The following is a 19,576-nucleotide window of genomic DNA, read 5'->3' as shown; positions in this document are numbered from 1 at the left end:
GGTGGTTGGTAGGGCTGGGACAGAGGCTGCGCTCCATGAGCTTCAAGGTCTCTTCCAGCTGAAAGCATGGGGTTATCTGTTGCCCTAACAACATGGGAGGGATCCCCCACAGAAAAGCTCGGTTTCACACCCAAACGACCATCTCATCTAAGCCCAAAACATCAATTAGCGCCAGCTCCTCTGAGGCAGGACGCCTCCGCCATTACCACCGCTGCCCCCCCTCCGAACTACAACGCCCATCATGCCCCGCGCGCCGGCACCGCCCGAGGGCCGCCGCGGGCAGGCGGCGCGGGGGCCGCCGGGAGTTGTAGTCCCCCGCGCGGAGCCTCAGCCGTGCCGGTGAACGGGCGGCGGGCGGCGAGCGAACTACCGCCGGGCGGGAGGAAGCGGGGGCGGTGGGGCCGGGGCCGCGGCTCGGGAGCGGGATGCGGTGGCGGCTCGGGGAGGCCGTGCGGCTGCTTGAGGCGATACCATGCACCCGGCCGCGGCGGTGGGGTTGGTGTTCGGCGGCTGCTGCAGCAACGTGGTGTTCCTGGAGCTGCTGGTCAGGTGCGGGGAGGCTTCGGGGGCTGAAGGAGGGTGGGAGCGGGAGGAATGGGAGCGGGTGAGGGGCCCAGGGGCCGCACCGCCACCCGCAGCGACACGGGGGCTTGTGAGGGGGACAGCGGGGGCAGCTCCGGGGGGGCTCCGGGAGGTTTGGAGCGGGGGGGATGAGGCTGCCGGGGGGTACCCGGGGCGTGCGGCCAGGCCCCGGCCTTGCCGTGGCACCATCCGATGGGTTTTGGCGTGGTTTTGGGAGCCGTCCCCCTCGAGTTGGGCCCGTTCTGGCCCTGTCGTGGGCCGTGTCAGTGTCCTGCCCTGGCGCTGTGGATCTCTGCGGACAGACACACAGCATCGGCCCGTCCCTGAAGCATCCCCGGCTCTCAGATCCCAGCCCCTCCGACAAGGAACGGCTGAAATCCCGAGAGGACGTGCAGGAGCTGGCTGAAGTTCCCCAGGGATGACAGACAGGGCTGAGGGAATGTGGTCCATCTGGAAATGGGATCTTGGGCAGTGGCAGGAGGCTGCAGAAGCCAACGTGCTGAGGGCCCTCTGTGGCACCAAGGTAGAGAGAGGAGGGCTGACATTTGGGCTGTATCCGAGTGCTGACGTGGCTTGGGAAAGGTGATGGGCTGGAGGGTTTGTTTTCAGGGCTGGTCAACAAGGTGTGAAGGCAAAAGTGACTGGATTAAAGAATAGTTGAACTGATTCAAATCATAGCAAGTCAGTGTGGAGCTGCACCCCTGAGCATTCACTTCATCATCCTCCCCACTCATCATCATCCAGGTGTTAGGAGAAGAAGGGAAGGTGAAAGAGTCTCTGTAAGCCATCAGTGGGGATATTTGCTTCAAAAGGAGAGGCCAGGGTGCAGGTACCTTAACACAACAATCACTCAACAGTGCCTGGATAAATCAAGCAGCAGTTCCTGGAGGAAGAGTGGTGAGTTGTCTTTCCAGGATTGCCCAAAGCTCTGCTTTTCCTGCCTGGCTTGTTCTTCAACATCAGTGATGGAGGAGGAATGAGCCCCTTTTTTGGTGGAGAAAGCTTTGGTTCCTTGCCTCTGCTTACGAGGTGCTTGCAAAACACACTGGGTTTGTGTGTCTTCCAGACAGGTCTTCAAACAAGAGAGCTGTTCAGCCCTACTCAAAGGCTGCATTCGGTGTCCAAACCCCAGGAGGGATTTTTGAGCAGCATATCCTTAGAAGTCCAGTTGCAGTTAGCTAAGAAAAGCTGCTTTTCCACACACCAACTCCTCTTAATCCTTGCCTATCATTCCCTTTATTCCTAACAGCTCTCTTTCTCTGCCCCTCACTTGCCCTGTTCACCTTTGGTCCATAAACTAGGGTAACAGTGGTTATTTCTTTGAGTCTTGGTTATCTGGAGGGAAAAGTCCCTCCTGAAAATGGATCTTCCCATAAACCAAGCCCTGGGATCACAGGGTTAGAGGAGAAGGCAGTGAGCAGGCTGGCAGTCTAGTGAGGAATAACATAAGTGATGGGAAGAAATTTGCTCAGGATTTATGAGGGAAAGGGTAAAGGAATGAGAACTGTTTAGTCTAGAGATGCCTGAAGACAGACAGAAAGACTTCAAAGGTGGACAGTGGCTGCAGAGGAGAGGAGAGATTGGTTTTTTTGGCTGCTGGGTTCTGGAGGCTGCCCAAGAAATAAGGGGTTTAAATTGCTCTGAAGGAGATGGAAAGCAGGCCAAAAACAATCCAGGTTTGCTCCCTCACAGTGTAGTTTGTGAGACAGAGAGTAGGGGAGGTCCTTGTTGGAGGTTTTCAAGAGCAAGTTAAACAGGCCCCTGTCTGAATGACAGGAGGAGGCCTGGGCAGGGCTAGAAATGCCATTCAGCTCACCCCACTGCCCCTGTGTGGAGCAACCTGACCTGTTCTGCTCCTGTCTTTTCCTAGTTGACCTGGAGAGGTCTGTCTTCAAGCTGTGATGCCAAAGCTGTGTGTGTGCAGTACAGCCAGGCTTAGAAAGCCCCCAGTCTGCTCTTCAGCCTTCTGAAGCTGTGTCCTTGTGAGGTGCCTCCTCTATAAAGACTTGAGGCTCAGCATTGTGGAGGTGGACGAGGTTTCTTCCCAGGATGGTGCAAACAAGGAGTTTGTCCTTCTGTAAGGGCCAGTGAAGGGATTCCCTGTGAGCTGTGGAGTCTTCCTCAGTCACCTTTGGAGAAGTGATTTAGATGTGCTGAACTCTTTGAGTGCATCAGTGTCCCAAACTGATGTGAAGAGATTGGGCAGGACTGTGCTCTGCTGACAGGACCAAGGTCCCTGCTCTGGCTGTTCCACCATCTGCAACAGACCAACAGCCCAGGTGGTTCCATCCCAGGAGACAGGGTGGCAGTTCATAGAATCACAGAATGGTGGGTTGGAAGGGACCTTTAGAGCTCATCCAGTCCAACCCCCCTGCAGAAGCAGCTCCCACCTAGATCAGGTCACACAGGAACGTGTCCAGGTGGGGCTTGAAGCCCTCCAAGGAAGGAGCCTCCACACCCTCCCTGGGCAGCCTGGGCCAGGGCTCCCTCACTCCAACACTGACACAGTTTGTTCTTGTGTTTCAATGGAACTGTTTGTGTTGCAGCTTCATCCCATTTCCCCTTGTCCTGTTGCCCCCCCAACCTCCTGACACCCACCAGTGAGATATTTGTCACTATTCATGAGCTCCCCCCTCAGTCTCCTCTTCTCCAGACTAAACAGCCCCAGGTCCCACAGCCTTTCCTCAGCAGGAAGATGCTCCAGTCCCCTGAGCATCTTGGTGGCCCTGCACTGGCCTCTCTCCAGCAGTTCCCTGTCCCTCTTGAGCTGAGGAGCCCAGAACTGGCCACAGGACTCCAGATGAGGCCTCAGCAGGGCAGAGCAGAGGGGCAGCACAACCTCCCTTGACCTGCTGCCCACACTCTGCTTGCTGCCCCCAGGCTGCCATTGGCTTCTTGCCCACGAGGGCACGTTGCTGGCTCATGGTCAGTTTATTATCCACCAGCACTCCCAGGTGTGTCTCTGCAGAGCTGCTCTCCAGCAGGTCAATCCCCAGCCTGTGCTGCTGCAGGGGGTTGTTCCTTCCCAGCTGCAGGACTCTGCCCTTGTCCTTGTTGAACCTCAGCAGGTTCCTCTGTGCCCAACTCTCAGCCTGTGCAGCTCTGGGTGAATGGCAGCACAGCCTCTGGGGAATCAGCCCCTGCTCCCAGCTTGGTGCCATCAGGGCACTTGCTGAGGGTCCCTCTGTCCCCTCATCCAGGTGGTTGATGAAGATGTTGAACAAGACTGGCCCCAGAACCCATCCCTGTGCAACCCCACTGCCCACAGGCCTCCAGCTCCACTCTGTGCCACTGATCCCCACCCTCTGGGCTCTGTCATTCAGCAGCTCTCCATCCACCTCACTGTCCACTCACCCAACCCACACTGCCTGAGCTTTCTGATGAGGATGTTGTGGGAGACAGTGTCAGAAGCCTTGCTGAAGTCAAGGTAGATGCCATCCACTGCTCTCCCCTAATCTCCCCAGCTGGTTATGCACTCATAGAAGGCATCAGGTTGGTCAAACAGGATTTCCCTTTGGTGAAGCCATGCTGACTCCCCCTGATAACCATCTTTTCCTTCATATGCTCAGTGATAACATTCAGGATGAGTTGTTCCATCACTTTTCCAGGGATGGACGTGAGGCTGACTGGCCTGGAGTTTCCTGGGTCGTCCTTCCAGCCCTTGTTGCAGTGACATTGGCCTTTCTCCAGTCCTCAGACACCTCACTGTCCTCCATGAGTGTTCAAAAATGATAGAGAGAGGCTTAGCAACCACATCAGCAGCTCCCTCAGCACTCTAGGATGCATCCCATCAGTTCCCATTGACTTATGAGCCTTAAGCTTGGCCAACAAGCTGCACCCTGCTTTTCCCACATTGCCTCTGGAGGACTCTGTATCAGTTGGCTACAGCCAAAGCACATCTTTGGTTGCCCCAGCCAGCCTTCTGGTCACTGTGTTAGCAAGTCAGATAGAGCCTGGGGTTTAGTTTAGGTGGTTTTATGAGCAGACTTTGTGTTACCAGCCAGCACATAGCCCTGTGTCAGCACTTCACTGGCAATGTGAGGTCAATGTGTACAGCAAGTGGCTGAATGGGAGGGAACAGGCTTGGTTTAGTCCAAGTTCACACCTGCTTTGCATTCCCCTACACACACAAGGCTTTCCAGTCCTGGTGCCTGGCCTCTGCCTCTGCTTCACTGTCACTCCTCTTCCCTCAGGTAACCTTTAAACCTCTGAACCTCATTGCACAGCTTGGAGACAATCAAAGCCTGAAAGGTGGGTGGAGGGGAGGGCTCAGGCCTGTGGAAGATGCAGGGACAAAGTGACCTTTCCAGCTGCTCTTTGGTGGCAACCACATCCCAGCACTGCATTACCCAGAGCACTGCTGCTGCTCCTGGGGCATCTGGGAGGTGACACAGGAGGGTTTTGGGCAAGCTGCACTCTTGTACAGTGGGATGGGGGATGGAGTTTGGTGACCAGTAGCTTCTCCATCCAGTCCTTGGCCTCAGTTTCTCTCTTGCACTGCTGGGAGGGGAAGTGCTCACCCAAATTCCTGCCTCCCGCAGTGAAGAGCAGTGAGTTTTCTGATTGTCTGGTGTGCCACAGCTCACTGTGCCTCCCAGGAAATCCTCTCTTGCTGCTTATAAGCTTCTTAGGAAGGAGGCAGGGCTGCAGCAGATGTGTCTGCCTGTGTGGGGGGTCCTTAGTATCAAGCTCTCCTGATCTTGCTGTAATCCCTCTTCCCTCAGAAGAGGGAATAAAGACATAAGGGTTGTTTGCTTCAAGGTGGTGTTGTTTCTGCCTCAAAGGCAGGGATAAGAAGCTCAAGCAGAGTGAGTTGGGTGAGTGGATGGAGAAGGGGCTGAATGACAGAGCCCAGAGAGGGGATCAATGGCACAGAATGGAGTTGGAGGCCTGTGGGGTTCCACAGGGATGGGTTCTGGGGCCAGGCTGATTCCACATCTTCATGAGGCAGCTGGGTGAGGGGATGGAGTGTCCCCTGAGCAAGTGCCCTGATGGCACCAAGCTGGGAGCAGGGGCTGGTTCAGCAGAGCCTGAGCTGCCATTCAGCCAGAGCTGGGCAGGCTGAGAGCTGGGCACAGAGGGAGCTGCTGAGGTTCCCCCAGGGCAAGGGCAGAGTCCTGCAGCTGGGGAGGAACAAGCCCATGAGCAGCACAGGCTGGGGGGGAGCTGCTGGAGAGCAGCTCTGGCAGAGGGAGCTGGCAGTGCTGGGGGGCAGCAGCTCCCCATGAGCAGCAGCCTGGGCTGGGGGGCAAGAAGCCAATGGCATGCTGGGGGCATCCAGCAGAGTGTGGGCAGCAGGGGGAGGGAGGTTGTGCTGCCCCTGTGCTCTGCCCCATGTGCTGAGGCCTCATGTGCAGGGCTGTGGCCAGTGCTGGGCTGCCCAGCTGCAGAGAGCCAGGGAAGTGCTGCAGAGAGGCCAGTGCAGGGCTGCTGAGATGCTGAGGGGCTGCAAGATGTGTGTGAGGAGGAAAGGCTGCAGCCCTGGGGCTGCTCAGCCTGGGGAACAGAAGCCTGAGCTCAGGGGGATCTCAGCAGTGCTGCTCAGTCCCTGCAGGGTGGGTGTCAGGAGGCTGGGGCCAGGGTTTGGTGTGTGGTGGGCAGGGGCAGCCCAAGGGGTAAGGGGCACAGGCTGGCACACAGGCAGTGCCCCTGGCCCAGGAGGAGCAAGTCCTTCGGTGCTGAGGGGAGGGAGCCCTGGCCCAGGCTGCCCAGGGAGGGTGTGGAGGCTCCTTCTCAGGAGGTTTCCAAGCCCAGCTGGACACGTTCCTGTGCCCCCTGAGCCAGGGGAAGCTGCTGGAGCAGGGGCTGGGGCTGCAGCAGCTCTGCAGGGCCCTTCCAACCCCACCACTGTGTGATTCTGTGATAATGGCAGTGCCTGGTGCTCTCTGGCAGGACAAAGGTGCTCAGCTAAGAGGGTCTCTCTCCAAGTCAGACACTGTTCTGTGTGTTTTGTTACTTTCTGGAGTTTGAAAACTCTGTCAGCTCTGAGATGGACCCAACGCTGCCCAGGGCTGAGGCAGTTAGTGATGGAGGGAACACCTCTGGCACTGACACAGGGGAGAAGGGGAAGAAGCTGCTGGGCAGAGGCAAAACTGTAGCAGCAGCAGCAGCTGAAGGGAATGAGAATGTGACAACAGCTTCTGTGCAGACACCCAGGTCAGTGCAGGAGGAGGGGAGGAGGTGGCTGGGCACTGGGGCAGAGATTCCCCTGGGAGCTGTGGTGCAGCCCATGGGGAGGCAGCTGTGCCCCTGCAGCCATGGAGGCCCCAGGGCAGCACAGACCCACTCCCTGGGCATTGCTGAGGGCACCTGAAACCCAGCCAGGGCTAAACCACCACAACATGCACCTACAAGGACAAGTGGGTAAATTCCTTCAGGGAAATGTTTAACAGCAGCACAGGGACAGACAAAGCCCCTGTAGCTTGATGCTCACTGTGGGATTCTGAGCTCTTCACCTCTTTTTTGTCACAGCCCAATGCACTGTTAGTTCCCCACAGCATTGCTCTTACTCCTGTCTCTCCTCTGTGTCCCTACAGGCAGTTTCCAGGCTGTGGGAACATAGTGACCTTCTCCCAGTTCCTCTTTATTGCTGTGGAAGGGTTTATCTTCGAAGCCAACTTTGGGAGGAAGAGGCCTGCCATACCAATCAGGTACACTCAGGCTGGACATGTTTTTCTAGGCTTGCTGTCTCTCAGGGGCTTGGTGCAAGGGAGGAGTTTGCTGGAAACCTGACCAAATTCACTGCTGCATTTCTCCATCAGGGCTGACCTTACCCTGGCAGTGGCCTGGCACCTTCATGCTCTGTCCCCTGGCACTCAGGGGCTGTAGTGAGGAGGTTTTGAGGGGGTTCCTTAGCAGACTGCCCTAGCCCTTGGCAAAGCTGAGTGCTATGCTGAGTGCTTGGGGCAGAGATCCTCATGACAGAAAGTTTAGGGCAGGTTTAGAGCCATCACAGTGAGGAGCCTCCACAGTTGGTGGAGGCTCTATAGGTGCAGAACCATGGAGGTGTTCAGTGCTCTCTCCTTCCACTCAGGTCAGTGGCAGAAGCTGAAGCCCCTCAAATCAAGCTTTGCTTTGTGCCACTGTCCTTAGGAAAGAGGAACCTCCAGGGAGGAAGTTCATGCTGAAAATCCTCATTTCCCCTCTGCTCCTGGGACTAGCAGCAGCAGGACAGCCTGCTGCCTGTCCTGAGCACTCCCCTGCTACATCCAAAGTGGATTCATCTCCTTGTTAATCCTTGCCAGAGACACAAGAGCTCAGTGGGCTCCTGTTCAGCTCCAGACCTTTCCTTGTGAGCCATAATCTGTTGCCAAGGTACCTCCCAGCATCCCAGGGAGGTAGCTGCACAGCTGTCAGCTGGGTGTGTGTGTGCTTTGTGTTTCAGGTACTATTTCATCATGGTGGCCATGTTCTTCACTGTCAGTGTGGTGAATAACTATGCCCTGAACTTAAACATCGCCATGCCACTGCACATGATCTTCAGATCAGTGAGTACTGGCCTGCCATCCTTTCCCTCCCAGTGTGCCACCTCTTCCCATCAGCTCTGCAAGCACCTGTGTGTGTGTTCTGCCACTCTCCCTTTCCTTCAAGGCACTAAAGCTTAGTGGAAGTGCTAAACTCCAGCTCTGAGGGCTCTGCTCCAGTTCTCACTTCCACAGTGTTGCTCATAACATTTCAGCTTAATCACAGAATCATTACAGTTGGAAAAGACCTTTAAGGTCATAGAATCACAGAAGGGTGGGGGTTGGAAGGGACCTTTAGAGATCATTCACTGCAACCCCCCTGCAGAAGCAGCTCCCACCTAGATCAGGTCATGGGGTCCAACCCCTCACCTCACACTGCAAAGCCCATCACTAAACTGAACCATATCCCTCAGCAAGTCATCTGTGTCTTTCAAACATCTCTAGGGACCAGTGTTTAACAACCCTCTTCCTCAGATCCAATCTGAACCTCCCCTGGGGCAACTTGAGGCCAATTCCTCTTGTCCTGTCACTCATCACTAGGGAGACAGACTCTCACCTCACTACAGCCTCTTGTCAGGGAGTTGTGGCCTCATGTTTCCAAGGGGGATGAAGAAGTACCAGGGACAAAAGCAAGCCCAGGCCCTGGCCAGAAGGACACAGCTTTCCCTTCCACCACACAACTTCACCAAGTGGTTTCTGTCCCAATTTGGGTGTCTTGCTTAAACACCCCAGGTACCAGCACAGGCTGGGGAATGAACCCTTAGAGAGTAGTGTAGGGGAAAGGGAGCTGGGGGTGCTGGTGGGCAGCAGGATGAGCATGAGCCAGCAATGTGCCCTCGTGGCCAAGAAGGCCACTGATATCACAGCATGGATTAGAGGAGCTGTGGGCAGTAGGCGGAGAGAGGTTCTGCTCCTCCTCTGCTCTGCCCTGGTGAGACCACATCTGGGATATTGTGTCCAGTTCTGGGCCCTCAGTTCCAGAGGACAGGGAGCTGCTGGAGAGTTGAGCACAGGGCCAGCAAGATGCTGAAGGGAGTGGAGCATCTGCCTTGTGCTGAAAGGCTGAGGGAGCTGGGGCTCTGCAGCTTGGAGAAGAGGAGCCTGAGGGCTGAGCTCAGTCATGTTCCAAACCCATCAAGGGTGGGTGTGAGGAGGCTGGAGCCAGGCTGTGCTCAGGGATGGCCAATGACAGGACAAGGGGCAACGGGGACAAGCTGCAACAGAAGAGGTTCCAAAGCAACACAAGGCCAAAGTTGTTCCCTGTTGAGGTGAGGGAGCCCTGGCAGGGGCTGCCCAGATGGGCTGTGGAGTCTCCTTCTCTGGAGCCATCCCAACCCCAGCTGGATGAGTTCCTGTGTGCCCTGCTCTAGGTGGTGCTGCTCTGGCAGGGGGTTGCACTGGATCACCCTCTCCAGCTCCCTTCCAGCCCCTGAGCTTCTGGGGTTCTGTGGGTGTCATGGTGTAGTATCAGCCAGAACCAGAGAAAATGGGAAGAACAAAATCTGCTGAGCAGGGGCTGCCATGGGGCTGAGGTGGCTGAAGTCAGGAGGAACTCGAAAGAAGAAAACCAGACAACACTCTAGATGTGTCCTGCAGTACCCATGAGAGATGGTTCTTGTACTGCAGCCAGTCTGTGGAGCCACAGTCCTGTTCCCAGTTGAACTCACAGATTTGGTCACATTCTGCTCTGTAGCACATGTGGAATGTCACAAGTGGGCCCAAAAAAGGAGGCCAAGAAGATCCCAGTAGCCTGTTTGCCCCTGCATTGTTGTTTCCAAGCCCTCCAGCATTTAAACATATGATAAAACTCAGTGTTTGAGTGAGGGAGCCCTGGCCCAGGCTGCCCAGGGAGGGTGTGGAGGCTCCTTCCTTGGAGGGCTTCAAGCCCCACCTGGACACGTTCCTGTGTGACCTGATCTAGGTGGGAGCTGCTTCTGCAGGGGGGTTGGACTGGATGAGCTCTAAAGGTCCCTTCCAACCCCACCATTGTGTGATTCTGTGAAGTGAGACTCACAATCACAGAACCATTGAGGTAAGAGCCTTTAAGCTCATTGAGTCCAACTATTCCTCAACTTTCAAGCTCATTGAGTCCAACCATTCCCCTCACCCTGCCACAGCCACCACTGAGCCCTGGCCCTCAGCACCTCAGCCACACAGCTCTGGGATCCCTCCAGGGCTGGGCACTCCCCCATTGCCCTGGGCAGCCTGGCACAGGGCTGGACAATCCTTTGGGGGAAGAAATGATTCCTCATTTCCAATCTAAACCTCCCCTGGGACCAACTTGAGCCCATTTCCTCTTATCCCCACCCTGTCAGCCTCCCTGATCCTCCTCTGGCAGTTCTGGCAGGAGCTGTGTTGGGTTTGCAGCCTGGCTCTGGATTGGGCATCCCACTCTGAGCCAGGTTTGCCATGCTGACCTCCTGTTTGCTTTCTCCTCTTTCCCAGGGCTCTCTCATAGCAAGCATGGTTCTGGGGGTCATCATTTTGAAGAAAAGGTAAATCACAAGCCTCTTCCTTCAATATCATCTGGAGTTACTGTGCTGTTGGCTTCACCCTGCCTGCTCTGTGGTGCTCTCCCCTTTCCTGTTAAACATTTGTGTCTTGCCAGTGGGGGAGCTGGGACACAGGTGCCTGCACTTGAAGCTGGGACAGTTCCCCCTTCTGCTTTTCCTCTCACTCCTTCATTGAAAGCAAGCATGGGCTGAAAAGAGGTTTTTACACATGACTGCAGCCTTCTGTGTTAGCTCCTTGCTCTTCCCTCTTTGAGGCTGGTTCCACTGCTGATGGATGGCTGTGCTGGGCCTGGCTGGCATGGAGTTCACTTCCTTCACAGCAGCTCCTGTGGTGCTGTGCTTGGGATTTGTGGCTGAAACAGTGTTTGATAGCACACTGGTGTTCTGGCTGCTGCTGGACAGTGGTTACACAGTGTCCCACTCTGCTGGGAGTGGTCAAGAAGTTGAGGAGAGAGGGGTTACAGCTCACTTGCTCTTGCAGTTCTGTCCCCCAGCACAGGAGGGGTGAGTGGCTGTGTGGGTGCTTGACTGCTGCCAGGGCTCAACCCACCACAAAGTGGGCAAAGACATGAGGACAAGAGGGTCCCCCCAGCTGCTTGGGCTGTCAGACCAGGGTTGGCACATCCTCTGCCACTCCATCACTATACAGAGATCCCTCCTGCCTTTGATCTGAGAGGGATCCTTTGCCACAGGCAAGATCTTGGTCCAGATACTAAGCTGGGCTTCCCTCTCAGCAGTGTCTAGTGTGGGGTGTGTGCTCAAGCTCACACTGGTGGAATGAAGCCAAATGCAATGCAGGGGAGCAGTAGATGACCAGGCTGAGGCTGAGGCACTGACATCTCTCTTCTCCCTGCAGATACAGCGTGTCTAAATACACCTCCATCGCCCTGGTGTCCCTGGGGATATTTACCTGCACTTTCATGTCTGCAAAGCAAGTGGTAAGGACTGGGAAGGGCCTGAGGTCACAGCACTGAACCTCACTGACAGGAGGAGCTGCTGTCAGCAGCTTCATCAGCAATTCCCTTTGCTTGACTGTTGATGGAGAGACAAGATGTCTCCTAACTCAGCAGGGAGTGGAGAAAACCAACATGTAACAGCACTTTGGGCTTTCCCTGGCTCAGCACCCACAGCCTGATCAACTGAAGAGTGGAGTAAAGTGGTGGGCAAGTGAAAGCTGGTTGCGTTTGATCCAGCTCTGAGAGACTGCAGGTGAAACAGGGCTGTCAGACCTCCAAGTCTCCTATCATTGAATGTCTTTATACTCCCAGGGTGCCTGAGGAAGGACTGTGCTGTGCAGCCTTGCTGGGTATTAATCCTAGAGTTCACCCTCAGCTGACAGCATCTACAGGTCTGGTTTCCTCCATGTCTTGACCTCAAGCCAGAGCCTTGGTTTTGGTACTTGACTGAGGCTTGGCCAGAGCCTTTAGTTCCTTCCTGGATACCCACCTCTGGGATGGGGATGGCAGAGCTTGCCAGTGTCCCTGGGAGCTTTCTAAGTGGCACTGGTTTATGGTTGAAGAGTTTGGGCTGTGGCCAAGCCAGGGCAGTTCTTTCAGCAAAGCTGCTTCCTTGATCAGACCTTTGTAAGGTTTTGCTGGAAGCTGGTGCATTCCCTGAAGCAAACTGGAAAGCAAAGTGTGCTGTGGTTGCTGCCAGCTCTGGGAGGCAGAATGGGAGACTCTGGGTGGTCTTTGCTTTATGGCCTTGCTTGGAACACCAGCCACAAACCAAGAGTGAGGTGTAGGGACAGGTCCAAACGAGCTGCAGGGAGGTGACAGCTCATGGTGACTGTGCTGTGTATCCCTCCTCCAGGCTTCTGACTCTGGCTTACATGAAGAGGATGGACTCCAGGTTTTCTTGTGGTGGCTGTTAGGTATGTGAGTGCTGTTGTCCTTGGCCACCTGGGCTGTGGTGGGAGCCCTTGTGCTGAGCTTCTGGTGCCTGTTAATCTGGGAGATGTGCTGCAGAGAAGGGACTGGAGCTGGTTCAAGTGCTCATTCAACACACTGTTTCGTGGAGGAGTCTGGCCCTCAAGTCTGTTTTAATACTCCCACCCTAGGAGACCTTTTGGGGAGCCCGGGACTGATGCATTGTCAGCAGTGGCAAATGTCTGTGTCCCTGCCATCCCACCAACTCTGCTGAGCCTCACATCTTTAAGAGGTTCTTCCTTTCAGAAGCCTCCTGGCATCTCAGCCTCTGTCCCCCAAGACAGGCATCAGTTTGCTTTGCCAGGCTGGATGTTTGGGCTGTTGTTCTTTTCCTGAGAGACAAATGGTGGGAATCTTCAAGCTGTTTGACTTGGCCAAAAGCTGGAACACAGAAAGTTCCACTTGCACACAAGAAGAAGCTGCTTTATTCTGCAGGTGAGGGAGCCCTGGCCCAGGCTGCCCAGGCTGCCCAGGGGGGGTGTGGAGGCTCCTTCTCAGGAGGTTTCCAACCCCTCCTGGACACATTCCTGTGCCTCCTGAGCCAGGGGAAGCTGCTGGAGCAGGGGCTGGGGCTGGATGAGCTCTGCAGAGCCCTTCCCACCATTCAGTGTGATTCTGTGACTTGAGCTGTGCCATGCTGGAGCAGCATCTCAAGGCTGTGCTTCTGTTCCAGGTATTGCTGCCCTCACCTTTGCCCTCCTCATGTCTGCCAGGATGGGGATTTTCCAGGAGATGCTGTACAAACAGTTTGGGAAACACTCCAAAGAGGCTCTTTTTTACAATGTAAGTCTCTCACACTGTTTCTGTTGCCTGTTTCTGGAGGCAGATGGAACTGCCAAGAGAGTCCCTTCCCCTCCCACCCTGTACTCAGCCACACCCAGTCACACACTGGCAAGGCTGGAGCAGTGGAGTGGGGCTCTCACCCAGATGTGGGTCCCTCAGGGTGAGAGGTGTGGTGTGTTTACAGCATCTGTTAACATCCTCTCTTGTCTTTTCTCTGCAGCATGCCTTACCACTGCCTGGCTTTCTGCTCCTGGCCCCAAACATCTACCAGCATGCTGTCCTCTTCAGCCAGTCTGGTAAGTGTCACACAGCTGCATCCCTGCTCTGCCCTCACACTGTCACACAATGGTGAGGGCTGGAAGGGCCCTGCAGAGCTGCTGCTGCAGCCCCAGCCCCTGCTCCAGCAGCTTCCCCTGGCTCAGGGGCACAGGAACGTGTCCAGCTGGGCTTGGAAACCTCCTGAGAAGGAGCCTCCACACCCTCCCTGGGCAGCCTGGGCCAGGGCTCCCTCACCTCAGCACCAAAGGACTTGCTCCTCCTGGGCCAGGGACACTGCCTGGGTGCCAGGAATGGAATGTGGTAGCTCAAAAATGAGAGAGACAGGATCAAATCCTCAAGCAGAGCTGTGAGCATGGGCTCTGCCACACCAACACTGAGCCACAGCACTGAGTCAGCCAGCCCTGACACAAGTGAGACAGAGCTTGCTTTTGAGTGTCTTTCCACCCTAAACTACTTCTTCCTCTTTTCCTGAGGAAGTCAGAGCAGAAGCATCTGCAAACTGTCATCCGTTTGTCACTTACCACAGTGAGAACAAGCTCACCCTCCATGTGAAGCAAAATCCAGATGTGCCTCAGCAGCAGCCTCCTGAAGCCAGAGTGTGTTCCCAGGTCATGGTCCCTCCCTGAGCAGGAGACACTGCTTGCAGCTCCTTTAGCAGTGACCATCCTCTGTCCTTTCTCCCCTCAGAGCCATTCCAGGTCCCAGGGATTGGGCTGACTCTGCCAATCATGTGGTTCTACCTGCTCATGAATGTCATCACTCAGTATCCTTTCAAAGCTCAGCTGTGGGTGTAGCAGCAGGGTGGGAGAGGAGGAGAGGGGTGGGAATGCCATGTCCTTGGGGCCTTCCCTGCATTTGGGAGCTGATGTTCAGGTCAATTGAACCTGGGGCTTCAGGGTGTTTTCCAGGGTGGCTGAATCACCTGGTCACCAGCTCTTGGAGAACAGGGCTCCCTCACCCAAACACTGACAGTTTGTTCTTGTGTTTAAGTGGAACTGTTTGTGTTCCAGCTTCAGCCCATCACCCCTTGTGCTGTTGCTGGATACCATGGAAAAAGTGCTGCCCCAACCTCCTGACACCCACCAGTGAGATATTTGTCACTATTCATGAGCTCCCCCCTCAGTCTCCTCTTCTCCAGACTAAACAGCCCCAGGTCCCACAGCCTTTCCTCAGCAGGAAGATGCTCCAGTCCCCTGAGCATCTTGGTGGCCCTGCACTGGCCTCTCTCCAGCAGTTCCCTGTCCCTCTGGAGCTGAGGAGCCCAGAACTGGACACAGGACTCCAGATGAGGCCTCAGCAGGGCAGAGCACAGGGGCAGCACAACCTCCCTTGACCTGCTGCCCACACTCTGTTGCTGCCCCCAGGCTGCCATTGGCTTCTTGCCCACGAGGGCACGTTGCTGGCTCATGGTCAGTTTATTATCCACCAGCACTCCCAGGTGTGTCTGTGCAGAGCTGCTCTCCAGCAGGTCAATGACAGCACAGCCTCTGGGGAATCAGCCCCTGCTCCCAGCTTGGTGCCATCAGGGCACTTGCTGAGGGTCCCTCTGTCCCCTCATCCAGGTGGTTGATGAAGATGTGCCCTTCAGGAACATCAGGGATAATTGCCTCTATAACCAAGCTGGGGCTGTTCCTGGGTGTCCCCCATCCCTTTAGCCCTGCTGTCCATAGGGTTGGAAGGAACCTTTAGAGCTCATCCAGTCCAACCCCCTGCAGAAGCAGCTCCCACCTAGATCAGGTCACACAGGAACGTGTCCAGGTGGGGCTTGAAGCCCTCCAAGGAAGGAGCCTCCACACCCTCCCTGGGCAGCCTGGGCCAGGGCTCCCTCCCTGAAGGAGTTTGTTGTGTTTCAGTGGGACTGGTTGTGTTGCAGGCTCTGTTCCCTTAACCCCTTCCTCCCCAGGTACGTGTGTATCCGAGGGGTGTTCATCCTCACCACGGAGTGCACGTCCCTCACGGTCACGCTGGTGGTGACGCTGCGCAAGTTCGTCAGCCTCATCTTCTCCATCCTTTACTTCCAGAACCCCTTCACTGCCTGGCACTGGCTGGGCACTGCCTTTGTCTTTGTGGGGACTCTCATGTACACAGAGGTGTGGAACAGCTTGGGGCCCTTCCTGGCTCGCTGCAGGAAGAGGCTGAAGGAGGAGTAAGGAGCCGAAGGACTCTCTGTAAAGGATTATCTGCAGGGGGATCCCCTGGAGCTGGAGGCTGCTTTTAGCACACCAGGGAGGGTTTTGGCTGTGCCAAGCTCCTGGGAAAGGTGAAACCTCTGCTTGGAACCTACCTGAAACAGATCATGGAGAGCCCAGGTGGTTTCTCTGACAAGGTTGCATGGGGTTTGTTATGCAGCCCTTTGGCTTCCAGCCTCTCCCCCTGCTTTGGTTTTTGTTCTGGTTCAATAACCCTTTCTAAAGTCATGGCAAAGCTGCCCCAGTTCTGTGTTAGGAGCCCAGCCCTGCTGTGCTGCTGTAGTCCTCTCCTGGTGTTGCTGTTTGGTGCCATCCAGGTGGCTGTGGCAGATGCTTGAGCCCCAGGCACTGCTGGTTGTGCTGTTACCCTGGCAGTGCCAGCCCTGCCTGATGCCACAGGGCAAACACCCTGCCAAGGGAACAGAGTGTCACTGTGTCACCTTCACAACCTTCTCAGGGAGACAGGGAGGTGCTGTTGAGGCTTTGCTGAGTCCTCAGGTGTTGCCCTGATACTTGAGGGATGGTGGGTTCCTCCTGCTTTGGTTGGCTCCTCACTGCAGGTCACTTGTTGGTTGCTTCTTACTTCTTCCCTCATCACAAGTGTGTTCAGTGGGCTTTGTTGGACTGTGCTGAGCCTCAGCCTAGATCCAGCCCAACCTCAGGGTTCAAAAGATGCCAAGAAGGGCCAGTACAGCTGAGCTTGTTCCTGCTGCTGGTGGAAAGGGGGGAGCTGATGTTACTGCTGCTTCACCCAGTTCTCTTTTCTCCTCTTCTCCCCCCTCTTTGGGCATCAGCTTTGCTTGTGGCATTTCAACCTGATTCATATCAAGGCCTTTCAGTCCTCCATGTGACATCCTGATGGTGTCCAAGCTCAGGTCACAGCCCCTCCAGGGTTCAGCCTCTGCTTGTGATGGCTCATCCCCAACTGGCAGCAAGACCCTGTCCCCACAGCAGGGCCAGACTGGGGCACAGAGAGAGCCAACCCACGAAAAGATGTGAGTGGAGCTCAAGATGGTTTGATAGCAAAGGAAAGAGGAAAGGGGGGAGGAATAAACCCTAAGTGAACCCACCTAGTGTGCCCAGCCAGTCCCCAAGGAATGGCCACCTTCCCAAAACCCACAGCATGACAGAATGGTGGGGTTGGAAGGGACCTGCAGAGCTCACCCAGTCCAACCCCCAGCTAAAGCAGGTTCTGGATCAGGTCACCATACCCACCTCTTGTCCTTATTGCTGCTTTGTGGCTGTGTTGGTTGTCCCAGCTGGTGAGGCAATAAGGGGAAGCAAACATCAAGCTGTGGAGGCACTGGGTTAGCCACAGCTCCAGAGCTCAGCAGCATCAGGGGCTGCTGCAGAAGCAATGAACTCCATCCCAAGCAGAGCCAGTGTGACATTCACTCCTTCATGAAGGGTTTCTCCACAGCTTTTGGTTTTTCCCCATTTGGAGTGTCAGGGGTGAGATATTTGTGAGGCCTTTGTAGATGGAGAGACTCCCAGCAGCTGCCTCAGTGCCTGCTGCAGGTCAGCTCACGCTTCCAGCTGGTCACAGAAGCTCCAGAAAGGCCTCAGAGAGAAGCAAAACCTTAGTCCCTTCTCTCCAAAGCTTCAGCTCCCTCCTGCTGTAGGAGACAGGGTGGGTTTGCCCACTGGGGAGATGGAGGAAAGGTCCCTGCAGAAGGGCCCTGTTAGCCAAAACCCAGGGCTTCCCCCCCAAAAACAGAGCTGCCAGCTAGTTTGGGTTTAATGTTTGCTGTAGAGGTAACAGCACATGTTTTTTAGCAGAGGCTGGAGCAGTGAGTTGAGCCAAAACACTTTGTGATGAATGTTCTGGGTGTGCAGAGCTTTTGGGGTGGCTGGATGGGTTTGGGCTGGGATTGTTGTTGGTTTTTTAAACAGAATAAATATGTATCCTCTTCAAAGTGGAGTGGTCTTTGTGTTCCCAGAATGGGGAGGGTTGGGAGGGACCTTTAGAGCTCATCCAGTCCAACCCTCCTGCCAAAGCAGGTCCCACCTAGATCAGGTCCAGGGGGGTTTGAAGAGCTCCAGAGGAGACATGTTTCTCTTTCATGCTTTGCTGCTGGCAATCAACACCCCATTTCTCCTGATTTTAATGATAGAAGGTAGGAAAGACTCAGCCCATCCCCAGGCTGCCCTACCTCTGCTGTGCTGCAGCCCAAGGGTATCCTCCAGCTGCTGCCATCAGGTGAGAAGCTGCTTTCCTTGAGTCACCCATCCTCCTCTGCTCTTCTGTCACAGCTGAACACTCAAGGCAAGTGCAGCAGAACTGGTAATCATAGAATCAGAATGGTTTGGGTTGGAAAAGATCCTTAAACTGGAGCCCCAGCCCTCCCCTCACCCTGCCACAGCCAGCACTGACCCACAGCCCTCAGCACCTCACCCCAGGGCTGTGGGATCCCTCCAGGGCTGGGCACTCCCCCAGCTCCCTGGGCAGCCTGGCACAGGGGCTGACACCCCTCTGAGGGAAACAGTTCTGCCTCAGCTCCAGCCTCAGGCTCCCCTGGGGCAGCTCCAGCCCCTTTCCTCTGGGGCTGTTGCTCATGGCTGGGGAGCAGAGCCCGACCCCCAGCTCCCTGCAGGAGTCAGGGAGTGTCAGAGAGTGCTGCTGGCTCCCCTCAGCCCTGGGCCTGCTGCCACCCCACTGCTGAGCCCAGCCAGGCTGCCACTGGCCTTCTTGCCCCCCTGGGCACGCTGCTGCCTCCTGTTCAGCCCCTGGCACCAACCCCCCCAGGCCCTTTCCCTGCAGCAGTTTCCAGCCCCTCTGCCCCAGCCTGGAGCTGCCTGGCCTTGGGGTGGCCCAAGGGCAGGATTTGGCCCTTGCCCTTGGGCAACCTCAGCCCATTGCCCTGTGCCCATGGCTCCAGCCTGCCCAGGGCCCTCTGCAGCCCCTTGCTGCCCTCACACAGCTCTACACACACACCCAGGCTGGTGTCACAAACTGACTGAGGGTGCCCTCCATCCCCTCACCCAGATCACTGACAGAGGTGCTGACCAGCCCAGGCCCCAGCACTGAGCCCTGCCCATCACCACTAGATTTAACTCCAAAATGATTATGAGGTGCAGGTGTTTCCCTCCCTCTCTCCAGCCCTAAGCCAGGACCACCCTCCTCCTCCTCCTCCTCCAGCCCTTTCAGCTGTGGTTGCTGCTGATGGGATCCTGTACCAAAGCCTGGGGGGATGTGGGAGGTGTGAGAAGCAAGAGAATTGGAAGTGGCCACCTGAGGCTGCTGCTGATGGTCTCTAATTGCAGCCAGGAGGGTGAGTTGGGCCTCCCCAGGAGCCTGAGGACTCAGCTCAGGGCAGCAGTTAGAGCCTGAAGCAGTTGGTCTTGAGGAAAGCAGCAGGATCTGAGCTCCCTCAAGAGCTGGTTGAGGCTCCCAGCTTCAGGAACTCCCATCCCTGCAGCACAGACGCTGCTCAACTCATGGTGTGATCCCAGGAGGGGCTGAAATAAGGAACAAAGCCCCCTGGCATCAGCACTGTACCATTGCCTCAGAGCTGAGTGACCCAGCTCTGCAGGGAACATGGCTCAAACTGAAAGAGCAAGAATCAAAGTGGCTCCTGTGGTGTCCCAGACCCCAGCACTGTGGCAGTGAAACCCTGGCCCTCACCTCATGCTTCACACACCTTTAAACCTTCCCCAAGGCAGAGCTCTCATGGGCACACTCTTCACCCTCCAGCAGTTAGCAAGATCTCTATTTCTCCTTTAACAAATGCTCTTCTTCCCCAGGTCCTGGCAGCCATTTGATTGCTAAACCCCTGCAGACCTGGCTCTGCTTTCATCAGCTCCCAGGTTTCTGTTCCTTCCCTTCCTGAAACCTGGGC

The 19,576-nt window shown here is 55.8% G+C and overlaps 1 protein-coding gene across 3 annotated transcripts; it reads left to right on the top strand.

Moving 5' to 3' along the window:
- Positions 1-405: 405 nt before the first annotated feature.
- On the top strand, positions 406-17,637 carry SLC35B4 (solute carrier family 35 member B4). Of its 3 annotated transcripts, XM_062020286.1 has the most exons (11): positions 406-549; positions 7,119-7,232; positions 7,967-8,069; positions 10,491-10,540; positions 11,415-11,496; positions 12,371-12,431; positions 13,160-13,269; positions 13,490-13,565; positions 14,026-14,144; positions 14,236-14,311; positions 15,452-15,540. In XM_062020286.1, the coding sequence occupies exons 1-10, from the start codon at positions 473-475 to the stop codon at positions 14,263-14,265; spliced, it is 822 nt and encodes a 273-aa protein (XP_061876270.1). In that variant the 5' UTR covers positions 406-472; the 3' UTR covers positions 14,266-14,311; positions 15,452-15,540. The 3 variants fall into 3 exon arrangements, with proteins under 3 accessions (XP_061876270.1, XP_061876269.1, XP_061876271.1); XM_062020285.1 differs by lacking the exon at positions 14,026-14,144 and having other exon boundaries at positions 15,452-17,637; XM_062020287.1 differs by lacking the exon at positions 15,452-15,540 and having other exon boundaries at positions 14,026-14,308.
- The last annotated feature ends 1,939 nt before the right edge of the window (positions 17,638-19,576 follow it).

This window comes from Colius striatus, chromosome 1 (genome assembly GCF_028858725.1).
Source record: "Colius striatus isolate bColStr4 chromosome 1, bColStr4.1.hap1, whole genome shotgun sequence".
Lineage (NCBI taxonomy): Eukaryota > Metazoa > Chordata > Aves > Coliiformes > Coliidae > Colius > Colius striatus.
Note: the sequence above shows the minus strand (reverse complement) of the source record. Positions and strands in the feature narration are given on the sequence as shown.